This window comes from Thalassophryne amazonica, chromosome 3, assembly GCF_902500255.1.
Source record: "Thalassophryne amazonica chromosome 3, fThaAma1.1, whole genome shotgun sequence".
Lineage (NCBI taxonomy): Eukaryota > Metazoa > Chordata > Actinopteri > Batrachoidiformes > Batrachoididae > Thalassophryne > Thalassophryne amazonica.
Genome location: NC_047105.1, coordinates 81,506,332 through 81,524,937, shown reverse-complemented (window position 1 = coordinate 81,524,937; position 18,606 = coordinate 81,506,332). Strand labels below are relative to the sequence as shown.

Below are 18,606 nucleotides of genomic sequence, written 5' to 3'. Positions count from 1 at the left end.
TACATTTTTTCCGTGAATCTGAATGGTTAAGCATGTGAGATTTCAGACCATATAATATCAGGCTAACGGTGGCAAAGTGTTCGACTGTTTCACATTCGGATGTATTACTCCGCGCCCTGACCAGTGTTCTGACGAGATGTCACTCCTGTTAAATGTCATTCCTGTCCTCTGCGCAACTGCACATGCGCACACATGCGCAGTATTGTCGGGACGCAGAAGTGTCGATTTACGCGACGAGATGCACAATTCAACAGAACACTGGCTACGCGTGCTTCTAGCTGTCAGCGCTGTTAGCTGAGAGCGAGAGAAAGTTGCGTACCGACGTCGCCGCCTGAATGGGTGAATTTAAGCTACCATATGAAAGTATTGATGTGGATTCTGATACACAATTACTGTTTCACATTTGATGGATTTGATAGATTTTCATGTTTGATGGATGACCCCTGTTGGAGCAACACTGCCTCGGTTCGCCGTTAAGCCTTGCCAACCGAATTACCTACAGAAGAATAAACAGTGCAAACAATGGAAATGAATTAGAATGGGATTAACCCCCTTGTGTCTGATAATTTGTGGACATTCACTCTGTTATACGGTTACAAATAGCCGTATAACCAGTGACTGTATAACCAGCATGAATGTCCGCAAACCATCAGAAACAACAGGGTTATTCCCTAAGCGAGATTTGAAACCAGGTCTACATGTTGTCAGGCCAGGTCCTCTATTAGTGGACAGACAGAATATCAAGGCCACGCTGAATTAGATATTATAATAACACTGAATCACAAAGACGTTATTCGCATCATTGTCAAATATGTAAGATGCAGGTGTTATTATCTCTGATTACCCATTATAGTTTTTATTGTTCTATAACAGCAAATTCAAATCATGTTATGAACTTCCATGTATAGCAAAACACCATAAAAAGTCAATTACACTGCACCATTTGTACTTAGAACATTTTAATCTTACTAACTATAAGCAGCTGGGCACAGCTGTGGTCATTGTACAGAGATGATCTGTGGTCTATAGATCATGCAAATATCTGACCAGATATAATGGCAAGATTCACTGCACCTATGATATCTGTGAATGAGAAGGCACAAACTGAGTGTATCATGTAACATTCCTGCCTCCCTACGGTCATATCACTTATACATACATATGCAAGTATTTACACATGTGCTTGTCTCAGGGAGTATTTTGGCATTTTGTAATTTGCAAGTGCACCTTTGTTGTAAAGACACTTCTACAGAGGACAAAATATTTTCGAACCAGATTTCAGCATGTTATTCTGCCAACATTTCAAAATGGCATAGCTGATAATGTATTGTTAGATGATACTCACTTCACAAACCTGGCGTTGTGTGATGTGTTTGTAGTGATGGGTTGCAGTGGTGGATAATGGTGAGTACTACCTGTGTACCACACACACACCTTCTGTGTGAAAGGGGCTTGACAGTTTAATTTACCCTACAACAGCTACAGGAAGACTTTCTACACTATTTTCCCACACTGAAAGAAATCACTGTTTCTGGTAATGCTCTTATTGAAATTATTGCACTAACACACATATAATGTGTTAAATGTTTTGTTTGCTTGAATTCTCAAATGGCTTCGCTATTGTGCAACATTGTGTTTGTGTCAAAGCACCCTGAATGTTGGCCAAAACCTCCAGAGACTGGCTGTGTAGGGTTTTGGGGTCATGGGAAAATGGTCTAATTTTTGAGCTTAGTTGTAGTTTTCACATCTGTTGCTATGCTTGACATTGACATTTTACACTAAGAACATCACAAATATATTTATAATGGGTTGTCCAGTCGATAGTAGATTTACAGAGCAATTTAAAGTTACAATATGTTGGATATTACACACACACACAAGATACAACTCAAATATACATTACTGTGTGGTGGAGGGTCTGTGAAATTAATATTTGCATCCAAATATGCATACAGTATGCATAAAAACTTTAAGCAGTTTAATGAAAATTGTTAAAATGTCTGAAATATGTCAATTACATTGAAACATGAATTCACAGCAGTAAAGTAAATGTTATTAAAGGAGTGCAGCCGGTCTTCCATTACCTATTTTTGACACCCGACAATTGGATACCTAATTGGGGCATGAAAATGTGCCGTACTGTTGTAGAACATTGTAACTAATTGGGAAGGTTTTGAATGTGTTCAACAAATTTGAGACACCAAGATGAATCATGATCCACAAAAGTGAATACTTGGGTGTAATTTGTGCAGAGAAGCTGTAGCACTTTGTCTTTTTCAGATACCAATGTAAGCCATTTCCTGCAACTTCAGTTGCAGAAGAGATGAAAAAAATATCATCTGAACTAAAGAGATTCTGTTTGGTTGTCCACATATTGAAAATAAATGAATAAACACACCGTGACCCTTAATTGGAGTAAGCAATATAGAAAATGGATGGATGAATGAAAAAACAATAAATAAAATAAAGTTAAACGTAAATACCAACTCACTCATCACTCGTCTTCAACTGCTTATCCGGGGCCGGGTCATGGGGCAACAGCTACAGCAGGAGACCCCAAACTTCCCTTTCCCAGGCCACACTAACCACCTCTGACTGGGGGGTACTGAGACATTCCCAAGCTAGTGTGGAGATATTGACCAATAGATCGAGAGCTTCGCCTTTTGGCTCAGCTCTCTTTTTGTCACAACAGTGCGGGTATCACGCTTCCTTTTCCCCTCACTCGTGAACAAGACCCCGACATACTTGAACTCCTTCACTTCGGGCAAGTCCTCATTCCCTATCTGAATTAGGCAATCCATCGGTATCCTGCTGAGAACCATGGCCTCAGATTTAGAGGTGCTGAGCCTCGTCCTTGCCAATTGGCTGCGAACCAATCCAGTGAGTGCTGAAGGTCACAGGCCAATGAAGTTAACAGGACTACGTCATCTGCGAAAAGTAGTGATGAGAACCTGAGCCAACCAAACTGAAGACCCTCCTCCCCCCGACTATGCCTTGATATCCTGTCCATGAAACAGGATCACAAACAGGATTGATGACAAGGCACAGCCCTGGCAGAGTCCAGCCTCCACTGGAAACAAGTCCAATTTACTCCTAAGAACCCAAACACAGCTTTCGCTTTGTGAGTACAGAGATGGCCCTGAGAAAGGACCCCCTCAATACATACTCCCACACCACCTCCCACAGTATCTCCCGGGGTACCCGATCATACACCTTCTCCAAGTCCTCAAAACACATGTAGACTGAATGGGCATACTCTCAGGCCCCCTCCAGGATTCTTGTGTGAGTGAGGAGCTGGTCCGTTGTTCCACGACCAGGACGGAACCCACATTGTTCCTCTTCAGTCCGAGGTTATAGGCCGAATCCTCCTTTCCAGCACCCTGGAGTAGACTTTACCACAGAGGCTGAGTAGTGTGATGCCCCTGTAGTTGGCACACTCTGGTCCCCCTTTTTAAATATGGGGGACCACCACCCCAGTTTGCCAGTCCATAGGCACTGTCCCAGACTGCCACACAATGTTGAAGAGAAGTCACATCCAAGACAGTCCCTCCACAACCAGAGCATTCAGCATTTCTGGATGGACCTCATCAGCCCCCGGTGCTTTGCTTTGCCAATGCAGAGTATTTTGATTACCTCAGTAACTTCCACCAGGGAAATTGATGATGATGATCCCCCATCAGCTTTCAGCTCTGCCTCTTCTATAGAGGGCACTCCAGTCTGATGCAGGAGTTCCTCAATGTGTTCCTTCTAGCACCTGATTACATCCTCAGTTGAGGTCAACAGAATTCCATCCTTACTGTAGACAGCTTAGATGGTTCCCTGTTTTCCTCTCCTGAGGTGCCGCATGTTCTGCCAGAATCACTTTGGTGCCAACTGAAAGTCCTTCTCCAACTCCTCCCAAACTCGCTGCTTTGCCTCCCTCACAGCAGAGGCTGCTGCCCTTCAGGCCTGTCGGTACCTTGAAATTGCCTCCAACGTATCCCGGAAGCACTCCCTCTTCAGTCGGACGGCTTCCCTGACCGCCGGTGTCCACCACGCTGTTTGAGGGTTGCTGCCCCTTGAGGGACCTACAACCTTTAGGCCACAGCTCCCCGTTGCGGCTTCAGCAATGGAAGTTTTGGACATTGCCCATTCTGGTTCAATGCCCCAAACCTCCACAGGGATCAAATCAAATCAATTTATTTATATAGCGCCAAATCACAACAACAGTTGCCCCAAGGTGCTTTATATTGCAAGGCAAAAGCCATACAATAATCACAGAAAAACCCCAACGGTCAAAACGACCCCCTATGAGCAAGCACTTGGCGACAGTGGGAAGGAAAAACTCCCTTTTAACAGGAAGAAGAAGGGATACCAGAAACGCTCCAGTTGAAGACCTGTCGGACAGTGGGCTCCTCCAGACATTCCCAGTTACCCATGTTAAATATAGAAATCTTTTCTTCTCCATGAATCAAAACACATGGTTTGAAATTGCTTTTATCATTTAAGAAATATTTCAAAATGCAGACTGCTGGTCTCAAAGGCTTAACTGGAAATGATTATCTATGCTTTTGTTTCTTCTCGTTTGGATTATTGTAATGTTTTTTTTTTACTTGTCTGAACAAATTAGCTATGGATCGACTTCAGATTGTGTAGAATGCTGCTACGAGACTTTTAACTGGCATGAATAAAAGAAATCACATCACTCCACTTTTAACCTCTCTTCATTGGCTCCCTGTAAATTTTGTAATTATTTTTAAAGTTTTAGTTTTAACTTTCAGGTCCCTACATAGACAAGCTCCTGAGTACATTGTAGACCTGCTGAAACCTTATTCTTCATCCTGGGTGCTTAGCTCATCATATTAGAGGTTGCTGGTCCCCCACACACTAAAACTCATGGGATTGAGCATTTCAAACTGTTGCAACAAAACTCAAGAATGCCCTTCATCTGTTCTTACACTGCACAGATTCTTTTAAAAAGAAGCTTAATAAGTCACAAGTGCTATATAAATAACTCTTACTTACTTACTTATTCTAACTTAATTAATGAGAACAGGAAGAATCCAAGATTCCTGTTTGCGATTGTGGGGCAAGTGATGGTCTAGTGGTTAAAGCGTTGGGCTTGAGACCAGAGGATCCTTGGTTGAAATCCCAGCCTGAGCGGAAAATCACTAAGGCCAGCAGCCTGGCATCGGGGTAAATGTGAGGCATTGATGTGTAAAGTGTTTTGAGCATCTGATGCAGATGGAAAAGCTCTATTTAAATGCAGTCCATTTACCATTGTGGCAAATCTTACTGGAGGCCACCAGTCTGTACACTGTTTTAATTTTTTGACACATGATTTTATGGGCTGTTTTTGGTGATAGAAATTAGGATCTTATGAATAGGACACCCTGACCTTCCTTAATCATGTTGACAAATCTGGTGGGATGACCTAACAGAGACTCTCTTTGAATTTCACTGTATTTACCAATAAGAGTTGTCAGAGGTTGTTATGGGTGCTAGATCCTCTTTTGTGGCTGCCTGAGTAATTGTGACTTTGCTGAAAATATTGAGCCCTATGCGCCGGCATGTGCCTTGTGGTGTCTGGGTGTGGGCCTGCTGTATGTTCCAAGGATGAAGATAAGATAAGAAAAGCCTTTATTCATCCCTCAGTGGGGAAATTTCAGTGTCACATCGCAGCATAGAACAGTAGGAATAGATAGAAGGGCATGCAATAAAACAAACAAGTATCTCTTAAAAAACAAGAACTAAAAAAGCAAGTATCTCTTAAAAAACAAGAACTAAAAAAGCACTGAGTGCCAGGTAAAGAAGCCAGCAGGTTGTAGGATTTTTGCTTATCATCACTGAAATTGACTGGAGGTGAGAGTGAGTATGTGTTTGCCTGTCTATATGTGGACCTGCGATATATTGGTGGCCTGTCCAGGGCGTACCCCATCTGTCACCCAGTGACTACTTACTTTATTGAGCACAGAATCATCAGAATTTGATATTGTGGTTTTACATAATCTGAACAAGTTATTACTTCTTCAAATGTTGAGTCATCAACTGAAACACTGCAGTTAAAAGTAGACACAATCTGGTACCAGCAGATGAGAACTGCTACCCGCACTTAAATGTAAATGTAACCAACTCACAATTAGGCTACGTTAACTTGAAAATAGGAGATTTCTTCTATACATGTGTTGCATGTGTGTGAAGAGCATGTACATAAATGTTCAGTGATAACTGGACTGAGGTCTGACACTCTGTGTTTCAGGGGAGCATTCTCTGAGGTGGTCCTTGCAGAGGAGAAGAGGACGCAGAAATTGGTGGCTATTAAATGTATCCCAAAGAAGGCATTAGAGGGTAAAGAGAACAGCATCGAGAATGAAATAGCAGTCCTGGGCAAGTAAGTGAACTTTTTAAATTTAATTTTAAATGACCAGTATAAAAATAGAATTTTAGCATATTATAATATCATCTCTAATCATGTTTCTTTAAATTTTAAGAATTGACAGAATGACCACATGCTGTGATTTGGAGATATATAATTTAGTCCTTATATTTCAACCACTTTTTTAAAAATGTAGAGCAGGTGGTTCTGTGGCCTGTGTTCCAACCAGTAGAAGGGGTTTGATTCCGGGTGTGTCCACTAGGAGAGGACACCTCTCTGCATTGTCCTAGTCCACACAGCTGTAAGTGGGTACCAGTCTTGGCTAGACAGTAACCTACGATGGACTGCCATCCTGTTTGGGGGAGTCGTGGACTCTCGTACATTTCACCCTACAGTCTCCAAGGATAAGCACTGGTTCGATGGACCTGAGGGCCTGTATAGAATGTACTTTTTAATCTTATATTCCAGCCACTCTTTTTCTACTGTCTGTAATCTGCATTAAAATTATGGCAAAACAAAATTAAAATGACTTGAATACAAATTACTTGATTTTTCAAGTTTCTTTTGTAGCTTCAGTATAACTGCATGTACACAGCATTTTACCAGCATAGCTAAAATTTAATGAACCAAATTCACAGTATTCATATATCAAAATTTCCATAACCACATACATGCCTGTCATTGCCTCATGCTTACAAAACCTACTACACAGAATTTCACTCCAATCAGCTAATGTCTAATTTTTCTTTCTGCCAGAAAAACATATTAATATTTTAAGACAAAAGAAAGCGACAGCAAAATTCATTGTAATTATGGAGTAGTTCAAACATTCTTTTCTATAGATGTGAGGAATTATAGGCTGTCATGAAAATGCCTCATCTACACTGGTCCTTCAGTTATTTTTAGAGTCTTTGTTGCCTGGGTTACAGGAGACACACAACTCCAACCAATATATAGCTATGATCCCTCCTGAGGTACGGATGGTGGAATGAGAGCAATGAGGCTTAGTCTGCAGCTCCGTTACAAATTTGTCAAACTAAGTAAACTGAAGGAAAGTTGGCCTAAACATTCCTGTTCGCACAGCGCATGCACAGAATTGGCATAAGTCGTTGTAATATGTCATTCTAAGCCTCAATTCTCTGGGTGGAGCAGAATCAGGGACTGAGTGTGGCCTGTAGTTTTAAAAAATCTAAAATATTAATTCACTTGGGTAGATAGAAGGTGTTGTGCTGATTTCTGTATATCTGCACTAACATTGTTTTATAATGTTAGTGCTCTTGCTTTCAAAACAGAAGGTTCCCGGTTCAATACCACCTGTGCCCATTCTCCATGTAATGTGGCATTGCGTCAGGAAGAGCATCTGGCCGCAAAGCATGTGCCAAATCAACATGTTGATCCATATCGGATCTGCTGCTCTGATGCCAGTCAGAGAGAGAGAAGCGTAAATATCTTAGATAATGTATTGCAATGAAAATTGTAGGAAGTGAATGAAAATGATCGCTTCCTAAATTTTGTTTTGTTTTGCTTTTTTTTTTTTTTTTTTTTTTTACAGTAATACTTTGCTTTTTCAGCCCAAAAAAGTAATTTCTTTCATAAACATGGCCCTACCTTACCCGGTGCAATGCAGCACACAGCACAGAGTGTGTCAGTGTTAATTTGGACTGACAAAGTTGTCATTTTCATGGCCGGCACCCATGTTGTTTCAGTATCAACCTGTGCTCATCCATGTGTCCTTGGGTGTGTTGGTCTTAACATGAGGTAGAATCAGGCACAGTGTTGTGCAGTGTGATCGTGACGCAGCAGAAAACAAATGTACCATAGGCTGCCAAAAACCTAAAGTACGTAGACCATAGAGCTTTTCTGCTATTTATGCAGTTCAGAAACTCATTACATGTGTACACCCTGCTTGTACACACAGGGATCTGCATTAACATTCTTCTTCTCATCATCACTCCTCAAGCAAAAACAAAACTAAAATGGAAACCCATTAAAAATGTAATTAAAGTAAACACTCATGGAAAAACACAAAATTTTAGTAACTCTGGTTGGCACCATATTTTTACACTGATTGTCTTCCTCCCTGGGTTCACAGAAGGGGAACACGGAGATGGGGAAGGTCCAGAAGCAGCAGGGTTCTGTTTGTGACTGATAGGACTTCAAGGAAATTGGATAGTTGGAGGAGATGTCACAGGAACAAGGCGCTTAATTGTTTTACATCAGGGAACATTGTGGGACGACTGCTCCTCCTGTAAATGATCTGCAATCTGTATGCTCCCCAGAAAACCTCACTTCTCTCACCTACTGAGTTGGCCATCGAAATAGCTATGTGCCAGGGTCAAGCACACACAGCTATGAAAGGGAATAACCAATGAAACCCTGATTGATGAATTCATGTTATGCCCAAAACACACCCATGATTAATTAAGTGACTTAAATTGAACCCCTTTTCGGCCTTCATCTTACATTGCACTCAAATTATGAACTGTGTAAATAACAAACTGCCATTGAACACGCTGCAAATACACTTGCAATTTAGAAGCTTCAGACTGTGCAAAATATATCCGCTCCAACTTCTCAAAGCAAAGGGTTCGATAATCACTAGGCTGACTAGCTCTGCAACAAAGTTTCAACCAAATGACAAATGTAATCATCACCAGAGTTGCCATCTGGCCCATAATTTGATGACTTGGTATTGTGAATTCCTGTGAGACCTGAAGGTACAGCCAGCAAATGAAGCACAGAGGCCACATTAGAATTTTCACTTCTTTGTCAGTCAGCCAACCTAACATCCACATTACTACAATGATTACTACACCTGCACAAAAATCAAAGCCAATAGATTTACTACACATACATGACCTTCTCGAAGCACATGCTTCAGCTCGCATGTCTTCACACGTGTATGTGCACTCGGCACACTTAATCCACCACTCATCCACCTTCACTGGGTCCCTCTCTATCCTTTCACACTGAGCTAAGTAGATGAATTAAGGTGTCCATGCATTCTCTATCCTAATTAGAGTACTTGGTGTAATCCAACATGAGAGGGGGAGGAGTTGTGCACAGCTTGCTCATGTATACCTGAAGTGCTTTGTGTTGCTTTGTATTGTCAGCAGTCCTCTAACATGCAGGTGCAGACAAGGTGCCAAGAAAGGTTATATGAGAGAACAGTAATCACACCTGCTAAAAGAGGAATTTTTACTTTACTAGTAAGGTAAAAGTAGACATGCATGGATTTTAATTGTAAATGCAAGAGAAAATCTTTCAAATTCCTTCAGATTTTAATTTTCTGTTAAATTAATGATGCGTTTGGAGTCTCATATCTTGATTAGGAGTAGGTTGCTGTCTGTACTAAAACTAAACTGCACAAACTTCAGCTTTTGATGCAGAAACAATGTTGGAATTGGTGACGGTGACCTGGAGACCTTAGAGGTAAACTTCATACCCCATCAGACAAGTAACTCATTAAGGTGCCCTTGAGCAAGGTCCTTAATCTACAGTTTGCTCCCAGTGTGCAGTTGAGCTCCTTGAATAGCAGCACGCTCATATCAGTGTGTGACTATGTGACTGTGAGGCATCACTGTAATGCACTTTGAGCATCTGAACTGAAAGAATTTTTACTCTAACCTAGAATTTAAATGAGGGGTGTAACTATAACTGTAACTAACTGTATCAAAAATTTAAAGTAATAGATGAAACGTTATTGGGGAGATGATGGTCAACTACTTAAAGCGATGGGCTTGTGACCAGAGGGTCCTTGGTTCAAATCACTGTCAGGCTGTAAAATCATTAATGGGCCCTTGTGCAAAATTCTTAATCCCCAAGTTGCTCCTGGTGTGCCTTGCATGGTAGCACCCTGACAGCGGTGAGAGAGAGGTTGTGTGTGTGTGAGCGTGGGTATGTTTGTGAATATGAGACATGACTGTAAAGCGCTTTGACTATGAAAGTGCCATACAAATGCGGCCCATTTACATATGGTATGACTATGTAAACAAATTGACCACTGAGTCTATTTAAATGTTCTGTGAACCAAATTATGGAATATTTTAAGGGTATAAATCAGTTGCATTATCCTTGTTTCATTGCTGCTTCAAACTCTCGTAAAAGTACAAAGATCAGTGTGACACTCTCATGAGACTGTCCATAGGAATGCTTAACTTTGTGAGATTAAAAATAAAATCAACATGTTAGTAGCATTCTTCACCTCTGATAGTGGCACACAGTATAATGGATGAATGCATCTGTTTATACTTTACATTTGGTTCACAGTTTGTTCATACTATCACGCCAGTTCAAAACAGGAAAATTCTGCTTTGTTATTGATGCTATGCTAGCATCAACTGGCTTCATCTTCTGTGCTGCACTTTCTGCTACTGTATGTGGTGGTGTCCCCAGTGGTGAGCAAAAGGTAAGCAGAGGCCATGGTAATGCCCTACACAAACTAGTAAAAACCTGAAGAAGATCCCTGATTTTTTCATAAATACTGTATATATTTGAAGGTAAACAATGCCACTTTTAACTTATTCTAAACTATTATGGAAAATGAATGTCTACATTAGATAAAGATCAGATTTCATCGTATTGCACTGTATTAAGTTGCATCAAATTGTTGCATAATAAGAATAATTTCATACGAATGATGCATGAGCATAAGAATCATGCTCATACGATACAGCGTATCGTATATCGTACGTGAACAACAAGTGTTACAATCTGGGACATGTAGTGAAAGAGTGTGTATGTAATCCAGAGGAGCACAGGGGAATCACAGGGGATGGTCCTGTCTCCCTTTCTGTTCACACTCTACACCTCAGACTTCAGGTTCTGGTCACAGTCCTGCCACCTGCAGACGTTTTCGGACGACTTTGCCATTGTGGGCTACATCGGCAGTGACCAGGAGGCTGAATCCAGGAATGTGGTGGACAGGTTAGTAGAGTGATGTGGACTCAACCACCCACAGCTCAACATATCTAAGACGAAGGAGCTGGTAGTGAATTTCAGAAGACAAAAAACCCGTCCAAATCCAGTTACCATTAATGGAACTGAGGTGGACATTTTGGACTACTACAAGTACCTCGGTGTACACAAAGACAACAAACTGGACTGAACTGTAAACACAGATCCTGTGTATAAGAAAGTTCAGAGCCGACTGTACTTTCTCGGAAGGCTCAGACCTTTCAGTGTCTGCAGAAATATGTCGCAGATGTTTTATCACTCTGATCTCCAGTGTTATCTTCTGTGCTCTAGTGTGCTGTGCCAGCACGCTGAAGGCAGCTGGCATGAACAAACTCAACCAGCTCATCAGGAGAGCTGGCTCTGTCCTGGGGTGGATCTGGAGTCTGTGGTGCAGGTGTCGGAGAGGAGGATGTTGAGGAAACTGCTCACCATCCAGGACACCTCCCATCCCCTGCATGCCACACTGATGTCCTGACAGAGCACCTTCAGACAAAGACTGAGGCCACCGAGGTGCACCACAGAATGCCACAGGAGGTCCTTCCTATCTGTGCAATCAGACTGTATAATTCCTCCCCCTTCTGCAGGATGAATACATAATGATCAGAATTTTCAGTTACTCAGAGCTAAGTGCAATACTGTCAAGCATCTTGTGCAAGTGTCTTTCAGTCATTTTGCATAAACATGTTGTACTTATTGTTATTGTAAAAAAAGACAAACAGTGTTTACTGTTTCGGAACTCTGGCAAAATAATTTCCTTTGGGCTTAATAAAGTAAGTTCTTTCTTATTTTTATTCCTGTGTCGTATCGTCACCCCTGTAGCTACGGTAGATACATGTCTTTTCATTTCATAAGAGAGATGCACACCCATTGCAAAGGTGAAAGCAGCACCATGATGGCACAAGTAGTTAGTACGCCTGCCTCAAAACAAGAAGGTGGCTAGCTTGTGGCCAACCATGCCCATTCTTCTTGTACGTCTTGTTGCATTCAGAAGGTTGTCTACTGTGAGGTCCTAAAGGCCCCTTCATACATAGTACAAATCAGGGCAAATCTCGGCAAAACCGATCGTATGAGCGAACCACAAAAACATCGAGCCGACGGGCAGGCATGAACGATACTGCTGCTATGGTTTCATGCATGTGAACGCAGTGTGAGCAGCTGGAGCATGTGTAACCATATCGCACAGCTGCTGTGACAAAAAAGAAATATACATGCCACCCACGGGATTCAAACTTGCAACCTCTGATTGCTAGCCAGAAACTTCACCACTGTGCTACCATCGCTGTTCTGTAAATGACATGGAAAAATGGCTGAAATCAGCAAGGACATGGACGAGGTGCGCTGTGTGCAGTCGCTGCAGCCCGGCGCAAAGGAGAAAGATGTTGTATGTATATCCAAGTGAGGACAGTAGGAAGAGATACACACCTCACAGAGGAATGTTGTAAGTTCACGTCCTTCAAAACACGGCACGTGTTCTCCAGCTGGGACGCCCAGGAGTAGAGATCTAACAGCAGCGGCTTTGAGCAGACACGCCCTTGTCCGTTCAGTGCTCTGACCAATGTGTCACTCTATGTTATGTGGTCATTCATTTTCGTTATTTGTTATGTAAAATGACCGACACCTGCCGCGCGAGTGATCGAATGGGCTCTCACAGGGCACAGTCTGTTTTTCAGCCACTGGTGTGCGCAAATAGTTGTAGCAACAGATGTACGAGACGTTGTAGGCAGCTACAATTTGGTGAGAGATGATGAGGGTAAACAGACACAAGCATAGATCTGCAACAATGAATCACAAGGCGGTACGAACGACAAATACATTAGATGTACACAGTAAAATCACCATTGTTAAGCTAACCCTGGTGATTTTACTGTGTACTGGCGCTGAGGGACACAAGGATTCATGAGAATTGTTTAAATAACAGAGATGTGAACAAAGTGATTAAAAAAATAAACAAACAGGAAGAACTATCAGAGGGGAAGTGAAAAGCGGAAACTGAAAACAAAAGGTTAAAACATGACTTGACAACGGGAACTTTAAACTGAGTGGCAGCATTGTCACAAAGTAGGCTTTAGATGAAACACACAAGTACTTGTGATTGCAAATTTGATCAAATTGATATGTGCCTTTTTCATCATTACTTACCAGACTGACTCCTCACTCAGGCTGTGAATTTCAGCAGGAGAACAATATCCTCTAGTACAGTGCCACATTGTGGTACTCCAGCTGCACAGCAGAGAACCGGAGAGACTTCGCTTGAATAACTATAGAATCTATTCCAACTATAGAGTGTATGCCAGCCGCCTACAGAGGAGGGCTAGCAATATCAGCAGGGACCCCAACAACCCAGGTCACAAACTGTTTGTTCCCCTCCCATCCGGCCAAACATTCAGAACCCTAAAGACTCAGACCAACAGATTGAGGAGCAGCTTCTTTCAGAGAGCTGTGGCCTCCATCAACCCCCTCCCCGCCTCCCCCACCACACAACACTTAGGATGCTAAGAACCAATCACTACCACACCCCGCCCCTGAATAAGCTGCAGAAATGCACTAGGTCACTTTGTCATGTGTATTTATTTTTATTTATTATATATAATATATATATATATATATATATGCCGCATCAAGGTGCGGATGCCGCACCTTGAATTTTACTATACAAAATTGACACTAGACCTTTATCACATGGATCCAACTCTAAACATTCATCCAACCAGTTTTTTTTGTGGAAGAGTCAAGGAGAAAGTTGTTTTCACAAAACTGCGAATCTGTAAATATCTAAAAAAGTCTGATTGTAATAAGTCAAAGTCCTTTTTCAGCTGTTCAAATGAGGCCAATTCGCCATCCTTAAAAAGATTCTTTACACAGGACAGACCCTTCCTATGCCACAATTGAAAAGATGGGTCAATCAGAGAATGGGGGAAGTTAACATTAGACTGAATAGGAGTTGCAGCTATGGCGCCTCTAAATCCAAAATGAGTACGAAATTGGAACCAAATTCTCAATGAGCCCTTGACTATCAAATTATTTGTCCAGTGATGTTTACTCAGAGGCAGCGAACTACACAATAAAGAGCCAAGTGAAGCTGGGTTACAAGAACACTTCTCCATAGAGACCCAGACTGGAACCTCTATATCTGAAGCGTCTGCAAGCCAGAATAACAGTTTCTGAATGTCCGTGGCCCAATAGTAATAAAGAAAATTTGGTAAAGCAAGCCCACCATCATCTCTTGGTCTTTCTAAAAACTCTCTCCTAATTCGGGGTATATTTCTATTCCAAAGAAACCCGGACAAGTATCTATTAAATTCTTTAAAATAAGCTTTGGGAATGAAAACCGGCACAGTCTGGAATAAATAAAGAAGTCTGGGCAGAATTACCATTTTTACTAGGTTGACCCTTCCAACTAACGACAGCGGGAGTTTGGACCATTTATCCATATCCTGTTTAGCTTTATCCAGTGCGCCTGTAAAGTTTTTGGTAAACAACGACTCGTAGTTGTAAGTAACGCTGACCCCCAGGTAATTAAAGTGTTTTTTACACACCTTAAAGGGGAAACTCTGGAAATCCAGCTGCTGCGCTTTCTTATTTATTGTAAAAAGGACGCTTTTAGATAAATTCAACTTGTAACCTGATACCTGACCAAATGAACTGAAGATTTTAAGAGCACAGGGAATAGTATTGTACGGATCTGAAAGAAAGAGGAGGAGATTGTCAGCATACAGAGATAATTTATGAGTTTGTCCTCCTCTTTGTATTCCAACTAGCTGTACATCATCTCTCAGTCATACTGCCAAAGGTTTGATAGCAATATTGAATAATAAGGGGCTAAGCAGACAACCTTGTCTGGCCCCACGAGATAGAGGGGAAAAAACTAGATAAAACCTTGTTTGTGCGTATTGCTGCTTGTGGCAATGCATACAAAATGCTAATCCAGGAGCAAAAAGTAGGGCCGAAACCAAATTTTTTAAGTGTTGCAAACAAAAAGTTATATTCCACTATATCAAATGCTTTTTGCGCATCTAAAGAAATTACTATTTCAGGCTCAAAGTCATTACGCTGATAAAAAAAATGAGGTGGGCTTCATAGATAATTGGCAAAGCTTCTGGGGAAAACCTGGTCTTGTTAGGAGAGACGGCATCCATCCCACTTTGGATGGAGCAGCTCTCATTTCTAGAAATCTGGCCAATTTTCTTAAATCCTCCAAACCGTGACTATCCAGGGTTGGGACCAGGAAGCAGAGTTGTAGTCTTACACACCTCTCTGCAGCTTCTCTCCCCCTTCCATCCCCTCATTACCCCATTCCTGTAGAGACGGTGCCTGCTCCCAGACCACCAATAACCAGCAAAAATCTATTTAAGCATAAAAATTCAAAAAGAAAAAATAATATAGCACCTTCAACTGCACCACAGACTAAAACAGTTAAATGTGGTCTATTAAACATTAGGTCTCTCTCTTCTAAGTCCCTGTTGGTAAATGATATAATAATTGATCAACATATTGATTTATTCTGCCTTACAGAAACCTGGTTACAGCAGGATGAATATGTTAGTTTAAATGAGTCAACACCCCCGAGTCACGCTAACTGTCAGAATGCTCGTAGCACGGGCCGGGGCGGAGGATTAGCAACAATCTTCCATTCCAGCTTATTAATTAATCAAAAACCCAGACAGAGCTTTAATTCATTTGAAAGCTTGACTTTTAGTCTTGTCCATCCAAATTGGAAGTCCCAAAAAACAGTTTTATTTATTATCTATCGTCCACCTGGTCGTTACTGTGAGTTTCTCTGTGAATTTTCAGACCTTTTGTCTGACTTAGTGCTTAGCTCAGATAAGATAATTATAGTGGGCGATTTTAACATCCACACAGATGCTGAGAATGACAGCCTCAACACTGCATTTAATCTATTATTAGACTCTATTGGCTTTGCTCAAAAAGTAAATGAGTCCACCCACCACTTTAATCATATCTTAGATCTTGTTCTGACTTATGGTATGGAAATAGAAGACTTAACAGTATTCCCTGAAAACTCCCTTCTGTCTGATCATTTCTTAATAACATTTACATTTACTCTGATGGACTACCCAGCAGTGGGGAATAAGTTTCATTACACTAGAAGTCTTTCAGAAAGCGCTGTAACTAGGTTTAAGGATATGATTCCTTCTTTATGTTCTCTAATGCCATATACCAACACAGTGCAGAGTAGCTACCTAAACTCTGTAAGTGAGATAGAGTATCTCGTCAGTAGTTTTACATCCTCATTGAAGACAACTTTGGATGCTGTAGCTCCTCTGAAAAAGAGCTTTAAATCAGAAGTGCCTGACTCCGTGGTATAACTCACAAACTCGTAGCTTAAAGCAGATAACCCGTAAGTTGGAGAGGAAATGGCGTCTCACTAATTTAGAAGATCTTCACTTAGCCTGGAAAAAGAGTCTGTTGCTCTATAAAAAAAAGCCCTCCGTAAAGCTAGGACATCTTTCTACTCATCACTAATTGAAGAAAATAAGAACAACCCCAGGTTTCTTTTCAGCACTGTAGCCAGGCTGACAAAGAGTCAGAGCTCTATTGAGCTGAGTATTCCATTAACTTTAACTAGTAATGACTTCATGACTTTCTTTGCTAACAAAATTTTAACTATTAGAGAAAAAATTACTCATAACCATCCCAAAGACGTAACGTTATCTTTGGCTGCTTTCAGTGATGCCGGTATTTGGTTAGACTCATTCTCTCCGATTGTTCTGTCTGAGTTATTTTCATTAGTTACTTCATCCAAACCATCAACATGTTTATTAGACCCCATTCCTACCAGGCTGCTCAAGGAAGCCCTACCATTATTTAATGCTTCGATCTTAAATATGATCAATCTATCTTTGTTAGTTGGCTATGTACCACAGGCTTTTAAGGTGGCAGTAATTAAACCATTACTTAAAAAGCCATCACTTGACCCAGCTATCTTAGCTAATTATAGGCCAATCTCCAACCTTCCTTTTCTCTCAAAAATTCTTGAAAGGGTAGTTGTAAAACAGCTAACTGATCATCTGCAGAGGAATGGTCTATTTGAAGAGTTTCAGTCAGGTTTTAGAATTCATCATAGTACAGAAACAGCATTAGTGAAGGTTACAAATGATCTTCTTATGGCCTCGGACAGTGGACTCATCTCTGTGCTTGTTCTGTTAGACCTCAGTGCTGCTTTTGATACTGTTGACCATAAAATTTTATTACAGAGATTAGAGCATGCCATAGGTATTAAAGGCACTGCGCTGCGGTGGTTTGAATCATATTTGTCTAATAGATTACAATTTGTTCATGTAAATGGGGAATCTTCTTCACAGACTAAAGTTAATTATGGAGTTCCACAAGGTTCTGTGCTAGGACCAATTTTATTCACTTTATACATGCTTCCCTTAGGTAGTATTATTAGACGGTATTGCTTAAATTTTCATTGTTACGCAGATGATACCCAGCTTTATCTATCCATGAAGCCAGAGGACACACACCAATTAGCTAAACTGCAGGATTGTCTTACAGACATAAAGACATGGATGACCTCTAATTTCCTGCTTTTAAACTCAGATAAAACTGAAGTTATTGTACTTGGCCCCACAAATCTTAGAAACATGGTGTCTAACCAGATCCTTACTCTGGATGGCATTACCCTGACCTCTAGTAATACTGTGAGAAATCTTGGAGTCATTTTTGATCAGGATATGTCATTCAAAGCGCATATTAAACAAATATGTAGGACTGCTTTTTTGCATTTACGCAATATCTCTAAAATCAGAAAGGTCTTGTCTCAGAGTGATGCTGAAAAACTAATTCATGCATTTATTTCCTCTAGGCTGGACTATTGTAATTCATTATTATCAGGTTGTCCTAAAAGTTCCCTAAAAAGCCTTCAGTTAATTCAAAATGCTGCAGCTAGAGTACTGACGGGGACTAGAAGGAGAGAGCATATCTTACCCATACTGGCCTCTCTTCATTGGCTTCCTGTTAATTCTAGAATAGAATTTAAAATTCTTCTTCTTACTTATAAGGTTTTGAATAATCAGGTCCCATCTTATCTTAGGGACCTCGTAGTACCATATCACCCCAATAGAGCGCTTCGCTCTCAGACTGCAGGCTTACTTGTAGTTCCTAGGGTTTGTAAGAGTAGAATGGGAGGCAGAGCCTTCAGCTTTCAGGCTCCTCTCCTGTGGAACCAGCTCCCAGTTCAGATCAGGGAGACATACACCCTCTCTACTTTTAAGATTAGGCTTAAACTTTCCTTTTTGCTAAAGCTTATAGTTAGGGCTGGATCAGGTGAC

The 18,606-nt window shown here is 41.1% G+C and overlaps 1 protein-coding gene across 4 annotated transcripts in view; it reads left to right on the top strand.

Annotated features, from left to right (window-relative positions):
• camk1b (calcium/calmodulin-dependent protein kinase Ib) overlaps window positions 1–18,606 on the top strand; it is a 157,631-nt gene that overhangs the window by 113,888 nt on the left and 25,137 nt on the right. For all 4 annotated transcript variants that reach the window (XM_034166958.1, XM_034166961.1, XM_034166957.1 and 1 more), the window contains one exon: window positions 6,239–6,370. In XM_034166958.1, coding sequence (XP_034022849.1) covers window positions 6,239–6,370 — 132 coding nt within the window. The remainder of the gene's footprint in view (window positions 1–6,238; window positions 6,371–18,606) is intronic.